The 10701-nt window shown below is 44.3% G+C and overlaps 1 protein-coding gene across 2 annotated transcripts in view; it reads left to right on the top strand.

The window, feature by feature from the left end:
• Window positions 1–10701, top strand: part of LOC143431260 (uncharacterized) — a 118505-nt gene that overhangs the window by 102250 nt on the left and 5554 nt on the right. Inside the window, exons 1-2 of one of the 2 annotated variants that reach the window (XM_076907847.1) lie at window positions 5711–5945; window positions 8451–8802. In XM_076907847.1, coding sequence (XP_076763962.1) covers window positions 5770–5945; window positions 8451–8802 — 528 coding nt within the window. In that variant the 5' untranslated portion in view covers window positions 5711–5769. Of the gene's footprint in view, window positions 1–5710; window positions 5946–8402; window positions 8803–10701 lie in introns of those variants that run through there. The other variant, XM_076907848.1, reaches the window with a different exon arrangement.

Genomic DNA, 10701 nt, shown 5'->3' with positions numbered 1-10701 from the left:
CACGGTCCCCCCCCCCCCCCCCCCCCCCCCCCGTTCGGTTCTACGTTATCGATCCGGATCGCGAGCCACGCGATCGGTCCAGCCGCTTCTCTGTCCCTCGAAACGAACGAGGGCGGTAGGAATAACGAGAGGAGGGAAAAGGCGATCGATCGATTTGTGATTGAATGAGAAGTGGGATTAATTTCGCTCGACGGACACGCGACGGCGCTCGATCGTTTCTCAAAACGATCGAGCGCGGTTCGACCGCGTCGTAACACATTCGAGAGCTGTAAACAAGTTCTTGGTACACTCACAAGTGCACACCTACACACTGTCCGCGTGTTTTGTTGTACGTGACCGCGCCTCAGACTTTGCCATTCTATTTTCGTTCACTTGTGCTCGCGAGGCGCAGATTTTCCGGTTCCCTCCTCGCTCTCTCTCTTTCTCTCTCTCTTACTCCGTTTCTATATCTGTTCCTGTCTCGCAATCATCGCCCACGCGCTCGACATTTATCTTTCTACGGTTTTCTGCCTCTCCTCCTCATTTTTTGCTTCTTCGCCCCCTTCGATTGTCGTTGCATAATCTCAGATGGTGCAGAACGATCTGCACCCGATCCCAACCACCGTACAAGTTGCATCGAACCAGAAACTTGCTAATGTTAAACGAGATATCCACTTGAATCGAGAAATAAAGGTTTAATTTTAAAGGAACGATTATTTGAAATTGTCCACGCCACCTTTGAGAGAATACAATATTTAATAATTTAAATAAATCGGTTTTTGTAATATTTGGTTTAGAAATATTTTACTATCGAAATCTAATTATTTTCAAAAATATACATTTAATTCGATCATTTTTCACAATTGAGGTCGCTCTCAGAAATGTAAAGATCAATTCTACGTTTTTATATCATTTAAAAGTATATCGATTAGTCATTATAGAAGAACGTTCTCCAAAATTGACTTTGGAAAGGGTTAACACCCTCTAATTATGTGGCTAGGGTACCTCGGGTTCGCCACACCCGTACCACGGTCGAAACCGCGGCCCCTGAGGGACAAAAACGAAACCCACCTCTGTAAATCGCGAAAACGTGATCTCATCTCGCGCGTAAAATTAACCAACACGCCTTCTCGCAACGATACATTCATCCGTCTATCATTTAACTCGCGTTCAAAAAAAGTTGCTCGCAACTTCTCCACGCTCGTAACAATTTCATTTCTGCTCATCATCCAGCTTCCTGTTCTTTTCACCATTTACCACCTAGCCTGCTCCATAATCGTCCTACCCCTGTGCACAGTGTCCCGCGAACGTCACAGAGAGCCAACCGCGAGGCTCGTTTATTTATAAGCAAAAAGTGGAGCGGCCAGAGCGCGAGAGAGAGTGGCCTTCGTCGAGGATGACGATTAGCCGAATTGAACGAGACTGGCTCTCCGTGTCTGGCCATCGAACGATCGAGCCTCGAGCGAAGGGATGGACGCGACAAAGGCGAGAAATGATGGACGAAAAAAAAGAAAGAACAAAAAATAGAGACGAAGTTGCACGGAGGAAGAGTTCAGCTGTGTTCGAGTGTATATACCATGTAAAAAAAACAGAAGAAACAGAAAAATCTAGTCTTTATAAGAAAACAGAGGGAAGGTTAAACAGATGGAGGGAAAAAGGGAAGCGAGAAAAGACGAGAGGGGCGGAAGACTCGAGTAATAGCTATGTTCTGGAACGAACGTTCGTCGTGCATTGTCGCATTTACACAGACATGCATACACCACATCTACACGCACCAACACACTCCAAGCGTCGCTCTGTGGCTCGCAAGAACAGAAACGACCAACGAGAGAGGAAGAGGGATCATTGAATCGTGGCGAACGTGTGATAACTACGTGCGTGTCCTAGCGTTACGAATGCGACGATTAAACAGAGAGCAGTCTATATTTACTGTTTATAATGTCCAGCGAAATTAAACGAGCCATTAATCGACTACCCCCACGTCTAACGTCAGAGACCACACGATTGTCGCGCTGTAACGATGGTCCCGCGGTTCCTGGATGTTCATCCGGTTGCTCGACGACAGGATTCACTTCGTTCGACCCTTTCTTTCAATTCTGCTATCGTCACGCCCTCGCAGCGTGCGTTTATTCAACACAGACAGAGTCAGAGGCGAGATCGCGCGAGTGATCGACGCTCCTGAGGAAGAGGACAGGGTACACTAATCGTTGATAGGAGAAGTATAGTCGGGTTGTAAAGATAGTAGCGAGAAAGCTACTCTCAGTGATTTGTATCACAGGTATTTTTGTATATCAGTGGCGAATAGACCTTTAAACGATGGATACGTGGAGTCTCACCTGAAAGATTGTATTCTCATTGCGTAACTGTCGAGTACGAATTAATGGAACCGCGTTCTGTGTTATTTACGTGTCGTTAATGATCACAACGCGAGACGCGCACGATTGAATCGTTGCAATGCGAATGCTACCGCCTCGACTAGTCCGTACGAGCATCGACTTTCTCGATCCTTAAAAATTGCCACGCCAAAGAGGGACGAGGAGTATTCACTCCACTATATTTCTTCTACCAATCTACGTTCTAGCGCCGTATTATCGACTACTCGATTAGAATTAACGAGCACGCCTAGAAGCCAGGACTGTCCGTGGAAAGCAGCGAGGCCAGAAAGGGAAGAACCACGTCTGGGGCCGCGTCACGGGTTTATTTTGCCCGTCGACGGAAACACGCGAGCGTGGAACGACGCGGCCGGCATGGTCCAGTGCCAAGTCGTGACATAATCGACGAATCTGCTCATCCTGCTCAACGATTCCCCTGTTTTCCGTTGGGTGTACCGCGAAGCCGCGGCTTGCTTTCCCCGTCGTACCAGCTCCGACTTCCGGTCCCCGCGCGCACCTCGCGGCACACCTGCTGACTCGTTACTCCGATCCTTGCGGACAGATTCTCTGCCAAATCGACACACTTGGAATTAATTTGAGAAAAATCGAGACACGTGTATCAAGGTGGAAACAATGATTCGAACTTCCGGCATTCGCGCGATAAATATAGCGAGAGGATCGTAAATTAAGCCTGTCAGGGTCCTCGACAGCATTTCCATCCAATTGTGCTCGCAATTTCGCTAACGAAGATTCCCCAATTGGTAATATTTTTCAGGAATGACTTGCGGCACGATTGGATGGGAAACGGGGACCGTGGCTAGGGTAAACACTCGACAGAGTGACGTTGCGCAGACTATTAGTGGGCAAAAATATCCTCGATAAATATCGATGATATTCTCAGAGTCACTGTGAGCTCGAAAGGAATTTTTAACCCTTGTGCACGGCTCTGATCAATTTAATCTGGAGCCAGAAACGGGACGCTTAATAATATCTTCCTGTCGATACATCGAATGTACGCGACCTTAACTGATTTTTGTTAACTGTATAAAAAAAAAAAAATGCACTCCTGCTATTTAATTTATGGTGGAGAACGAATGTAACGCAGCGTGCACGAGGGTTGAATAAAGTAACGGAGACGGTTGGTCCGTGAGTCGTTCGAGGCTGCAAAAAGTATCTGACGAAGCTAATCTATATTTTCCTACGAGACGCTTTTCGAATTGGTTTCCCGTCGTTCAGTATTATATTTTCACGTAATTAAGGTGTAAGTGATCGATATGTAAAAAAATGCTAAAGGAAATACAATGGGTATGTCGATACTTGTTGGAGCCGTTGTAGATTGTACCTCTAACAACAACCCCCTCTGCGAGACCAAGAGAATTCTCGATCGCCCACTTTGCCGAACCCTTTGTTCCAGTGGCCTTAATATAAGCGCATTAGTGTCCCGCTAATTTGACGAGTTCACCGGATTTCTTCTATCGACCAGCGCACACCCGTTGCATAACTCTCCTTCCGTCGACGGACATCCGACGAGCATCGATGAGGACTCTGGTTCCGTTCGATTGAACGTTTTGCTCGTCCACCGTGTCCGCGGTTCGATGCGTCGGGTGGTTCTGTTGGATCTGAAGCTCGCTCGCACACCGATCGCCTCGTTCGAGTTCTCCTCGTCGAGTGTTAACTGGTCGCAGGACACGTCGACGGGCGAAGTGCGTCTTCGACGACCTCGAGAGAAAAACGTTGACGGGACATTGTGAATGTAACGAGGAAGTGCTTTGTCAAATTAATTTAATTAAGAATCTATTGTAAAAATGTTATGGATAAAGTGCGTTTTAATAATTCTAAAAAAAAAAAAGAAAAGACGAAAATGTATATTGTTCGAGTTGAAATGATTTATTTAAACAAAATAGCAACAGAACCCTCCGACGGAGCAATGGTAGATTGGATACCTGCGTCCGAGAATAGACACCCCTTCTCTGAATGGTCCAAGTTTTTTTTTTTTGTGTCTTCTTGTAACAGACGCCTGTTAATTGACACAATCTGTTGATCGTCATCTCCCTCGTTATTGTCAAAGAGTAACATCCGACGACTCTTAATTATTAAGTGCAGACTGCTTAATAAAATTCCTTGGAGAAAAGAGCGAGAAGAAAGTAAAAGTTTGCAAGAAACGTCTGACAGTACTGCTTGGGGCGCCTTTCATTTCCAAAGGGTTGGTATCTTCAAGATATTCACCTCAAGTTCTCCATCCCAACGTGTAAAAGAGATGACACTTCCTTCAAATTCTCCACCCTGTTGCAACATATCCACGAGTCGAATAAAAAAAAACAATACAACTACAATCTTTAATTATTACTTAACATCAATGAGATACAACAAAACGTTTCTTGTCCTTCTTGCAGATAGATTATAATACATATATATTCATACAGTTTGTTCCTGATTTCTATCGACAGACACTGCGGTGGTTTACTCTTAACAGAAGAATAAGAAAGAAAATATAAAGTACCGCAATAAATTACAAGCATTTTTTATGACGAATATAAACAACCGCAGTTTACTGACAAAATCCAGTCGACAAACCCCCAAAACGATTAGTATTATTAAGCTTCTCTTATTTTTCAATAAGATTAACAATTGTATCGGCAGTAGATGAACAAAATAGCTTCGTTTCGATCCCTTTTAAGTCTCAAGACAGAAATTTAGGCGATACTCCTGCCAGAATTCCTGGAATTCTTTACTAAATCTCATCGTGGACGAAGAAATCGAATTCCCGCGCTAAAGAGGCACCCTCCGCGGCGTCTGCGTCCCTGTCTAGCAACCGCCACCAGGTGGTACGATGATGCACAGACGTGCAGGTGAATTCTGCCCGGTCGCGTCCAAATTAATAGCCATACGACACGAAATCCCTCTAAAAATAGCGGCGAACTCCGCGAAGGTGATGCGTGGACAGAGCAGAGAGGGTTACAAGAGTCGCCTAGGAGCCGCTGCAGCGGCTGTCAGCTTCGACTAGACCATCTCTCCTCCCTCTCTCTCTTTCTCTCTTTCCCCTGTCCATGGTGTCTGCCTCTGTCCGCCCTTATCTACGTGCAACGAACGGGGTCGTGGGTGGACGCCACGCGACGCCAGCGCCTCGTCGCACCGTGTGACCCTCGTGCATCGACGATCGAAGAGAAACGAATAGAAAAAAAAGCAAGCGGTAGAAAAAGTCGTAACAAGAGAAAAAGAAAAACAGAAACACAGAAGAGAAACGAGGACTTAAGACGAGAGAGCTGTTGCGTTCCAACGACGAGTGGTGTGCGGTGGCCCGGTGGTGGAAAGGGCGCGATCGTGAATAGGCCAGACGAGCCGCTTGGAAGCATCATCAGGTGTAGGCAGAGAGGAAGAGGAGACTGGAGGTGGACAAGTGGAATCCAAGGGGGTGGGGATGGAGCCGGAGCAACGTGGACGCACCTCGCGAGCGTCGTCGACGTCGAGCCTCGGTCGCGAGGTCCGTTGCGGCTGTCAGTACTACCAGAGCGACTCGCTTCTGCCGGAACGACGTGCTCTCCTCGGTAGGCCGCCGTCCAGGACGATGCAGCAGCCACCTGCGGTCCGCTGCAGGTCAGTAACGAAACACAGAACACGCGCAACAGACGCTCCTTTTATCACTACGCTTACCAGCCGGATGATTAACGTGGCTGAAGGCTACGCACCTCTGAATTGCCCTAATTGGTCCTCCGCTAAACAGCGTATACCCTGCTCCCTGTACATAGCCGCGATTACACGTACGGTTATGCTGTACGCTTGTGTCTAGTTGGATTATTGTTTCTGGATCCATGTTCCTCTCTCTCTCTCTTTCTCTCTCTCTCTCTGTCTCTCTATATATGTGTACGTGTGTGTGTACCAAGCAATCATGCAACGGTTTGGAAACGGCGAGGAAATGCCAGTAATTCGGTATCCAGGTCAGACCCATTCCTTTTGCAGATGCGAACGAACGAATATCCCTGCCGATAGGTAGCCGCACACGCACGGAGAGCGTTTGTAGGTGTTGTATGTGTTACACGTTTCGACTATGCACGCGAACCGCCGCAGCTATTTAAGGTTCGCCCGGCTGGCTATACATAGAATCCTCGGTCAGCTCGGTTCCGTGTGCGAACTCCTCCCGTGTCTCTCTGTTTTACACTCTCCTCCCCCTGTCTCTCTCTTTCTGCGTCTACATAAAGAGATATCAGTTGGTATCACGTGTATACATGTAACTAAGTAACGATAATTGCTTATGTGTATGTACACACGTGCACGTATGTGCAGTCTGAACGAGTACAACTGCAGATATGTACATGTGCAATAAGGTGAATAAATGCATATTGGAAATGATGAAAAGATTGAATGGTACGTGGATGCATAAAGATTGAGAAGAAAATAATTTGAGTCGATGAACGTTGCGTTTGAGTCTCGCTAGGGGGATGAAGGAACGCGATGCGATTAAACGAGCTATCGTATCGCAATAGTGCAACGTTGGTGTCGATGAGCAGCCCACAAAGAGTCGTGATGTACCACCAGCTGAGACAGAGATAACGGGAGGTTCTGTGTCGAGGATTCTTGAAGATGATCGAGGGTAATCGATGCTTGATCTATGATGGTTCGTCGAACAACCTGAAGTTTGTGGAAATTGAATATTAGAGGAATTTTGAACCAGAAAGCAAATGCAATAAACGTTATTAGTTATACGTATGCCTCATTGAATCTTTGATTGAATCCTTATTTTGTTTGAGAGATACTTGATTCGTGTCTCAGTATTCGAATAGTATTGCTTAGTGAAATTAATTGATCTTTGTCACTGTAACAGTATACCTGCCGTCCTCTGGGGGAACCGTAGCTAAACGAAACAGAGGACAAGTCTACGGGGCATCCACCTCCGACACTGCCATTGCAACTAAACCGTCTACGAATTAACACTGTGATCGAACTGCGAACGCTCTAACTCGCCGCTGCGCTGGAACACGGCTGCTTGTCTGACTTATGCCTGCTCCTTCCACTGTGACGTCCTCTTCCAGTGAAACGAACGCGGACTTACCAGCCTCGTTTCACGGCATTTACCACAGACTAACAAGACTGATTCTGAAACTAACAGTATTAATGGTACAAACGTAACAATACTCATGAGAAATTTAATAATATCTCCGAGTTACTTAAACGCGCGACACAGTCGAATATATTTTGTATCGACGCTCGAGTAATTGATACTCAACTTGCCAATGGAAGATCTCTGCTAATTTAGAAATTTTTACTCTATTTATACGAACGAAAGTATTTATTTTTAAATAATCAAGGCACTTTTACTAGCATAAATTGGTACAATTCGAATATATTTTGTATCAACGCTCGAGTAATTGATATTCAACTCGTCAATGCAAGATCTCTGCTAATTTAGAAATTTTTACTCTATTTATACGAACGAAAATATTTATTTTTAAATAATCAAGGCACTTTTACTAGCATAAATTGGTACAATTCGAATATATTTTGTATCAACGCTCGAGTAATTGATATTCAACTCGTCAATGCAAGATCTCTGCTAATTTAGAAATTTTTACTCTATTTATACGAACGAAAATATTTATTTTTAAATAATCAAGGCACTTTTACTAGCATAAATGGGTACAATTCGAATATATTTTGTATCAACGCTCGAGTAATTGATATTCAACTCGTCAATGCAAGATCTCTGCTAATTTAGAAATTTTTACTCTATTTATACGAACGAAAATATTTGTTTTTAAATAATCAAGACACTTTTGCTAGCAATTATTTACCATAAATCGGTACAACTCGAAGTAACAATTACAGAAATAAATTAAAGAAACTGAACTCGAAATATCACAGCAGAAAGAGGCAAAATTCCACAATTCATCCAAGCATTAACAACCCTGAAACCACCATTTGTCACTAAAAAGAACGATCTCCTCGAGAACTAACAAAATTATGATTGACCAAGAAGAAATCTCCTAAGAAAACGTACAAATTAACAAAACCCAAGACCAATTAGCCGCAAGAATTGGCTGAGAAGTAGAGAGAAAGCAAAATGCCGATCAGAGCGAGAAGGAAACGAGTGACTTTTTATAACAGCGAGCACGAGTACGAACCGATCGCGGTGCCGTCGCCGTCGCCGAAGCCGGCGTCGGCGCCGGTCGTGCGAATCACCGACACGGATGTGGTGCACGTCGTTGACAGCGACGACAGCATCGACGACCGGTCACGGCTACCGCCGGAGCTGACACGGGCTGGGGACGTGGTCCTCCCACTGGACGGGAAGATCGAGGACACCGTGATGGAGGGTCGCGAGCTGGTCGAGACTGGCGACACCTCCGAGGAGCTGGAGAGCCCGCAACAGCTGCAGGAGCGGCTCGAGGAACGGTTCCTGAGCGCTGCTACACCTGGTGCCGAGTCTAGGACCGATGGCGAGGTCAACACCAGCCAAGTGAGTGGTACTTTACAGGATGAATTATAAGAGAATTGCTGCTGTTTCTTGATGAGAGTGTGGTAGATGATTGTTTAGAGTCGAGTTATGGAGGTTTACTGAATTAGTAGTATTGAGTTGGTATTAAATTGCTGTTTCTTAGCGATACTGTACATGATTGCTTAGAGTCAAGTTATGGGGGTTTACTGAATTAGTATTGCTATAATAGTATTGTTATAGTAGTATTCAGTTAGAATTGAATTGCTGTTTCTTGATGATACTGTACATGATCGTTTAGAGTCGAGTTATGGAGGTTTACAGAATTAATATAGTTAGAGTAGTATTGAGTTGGTATTGAATTGCTGTTTCTTGGTAATACTGTACATAATCGTTTAGAGTCAAGTTATGGGAGTTTACTAAATTAATATTGTTATAGTAGTATTGAATTGGTATTGCATTGCTGTTTCTTGATGATAGTGCAGTAGATGATTGCTTAGAGTCGAGTTGTGGAGGTTTACTGAATTAGTATAGTTATAGTAGTATTGAGTTGGTATTGGTGAATGTTATTAAGCACTGTTGAGTATTTCTAAGCAGATGTTAAGTTAATATTGCATATTATTGAATGATGTGTGTATCGATGTATTATGTAATTTGTATAGCTTAATTTTTATTGGATGCTGTTAAGTTAATGTTCCTGGGTATTTGTTATTGAGTAGATATTCTTAAGTGTTATTAATAATTAGTTGATATTCTTAATGATTATCCAATGTTGTTGAATTAATACTATTGATCATATTGAGCACTGTTGTTGAACAATTAATATTATTTACTGCTATATAAAGAGATTTAATATTACATAGTTGTGCTGACTATTAATCATAAATTAACATCATTATTACCTATTAATATTATACCAACCATTATCGAACATCGCTCAATACTACTATTATTAAATACTCTAATCTAATATTCCCGCAATTAATTTAAAACTTTCTTCTGAAACTAACATTTTCAGCAATCATTCGCGCGAATTTTGAACCCGATAATCCACTCGATCGAATATATCGCTATCAACTATTCGAGCAATTTAAAAAGCAACGAAGTCGTCCCTGCCAATTCGAGCAACGATAAACCTCTCAGACCTTGGCCTTCCTTTTTCCAAGGAAGTGATCCTACGTCTCGCAGCGGTAGGAATTTTCCAAAAAGAACACGTCGCCGGGGAATGTGACGCGCGCGTTTGTCCGTTTGTTGCCCACCGGTTCCTATATTTAGCGAAACACGCGCATAAGAACCATTGGTGTCGACGTGTCACTGTCCGAGGATCATTGTGCAATCGCGTCGCAAGCGTTCCAGAAAACTCGAGCTTTCCCGTCGGTTTCGCAATCGCTCGCCTCTCGTTCTTCCTCTTTCTCTAAGTGAACGGCCCAATTAAAGCGTCGAGACGAGCAGAAAAATCGCCAGTTCATCATCGACGGATTCGTACGTGCGTGGATCTGGGTCGGTGTTGTGTAAGACGCTGAAAGCTCCGACGGAAAAATAATAATTGACGAACAGAGAAACGAACTCGCGGCTATTTCGAGACGGTTTACGCACGTTCAGCGTGCCTCCAAGTGTTTTCGACTTATCAACGTTACAGAGTGCATTGAAAACATCAGTCGGGAATGTAACGAGAGCGAGTCTCGCGTCAGCAATTTTTAAAATATCGCAGACGAGGTGTCGAAGTAAGGAACGCTGACTATTCTCTTCCATCTTCCATCGATCCTGTTCTCGCCTGTTCCCAGCAGTGCTATTTCTCTCCTCTTCCTCTCAAACATCTCTCCAAGCTCTCGCGTAACACGTTCAACGCTTAAAAACAGAATGCAATTGCGTCAACGTGCAAATCAACATAATCGACCGTGGATAGCAGCTCGCAACAAACCT

Source organism: Xylocopa sonorina, chromosome 17, assembly GCF_050948175.1.
Source record: "Xylocopa sonorina isolate GNS202 chromosome 17, iyXylSono1_principal, whole genome shotgun sequence".
Classification (NCBI taxonomy): Eukaryota; Metazoa; Arthropoda; class Insecta; order Hymenoptera; family Apidae; genus Xylocopa; species Xylocopa sonorina.
Note: the sequence above shows the minus strand (reverse complement) of the source record. Positions and strands in the feature narration are given on the sequence as shown.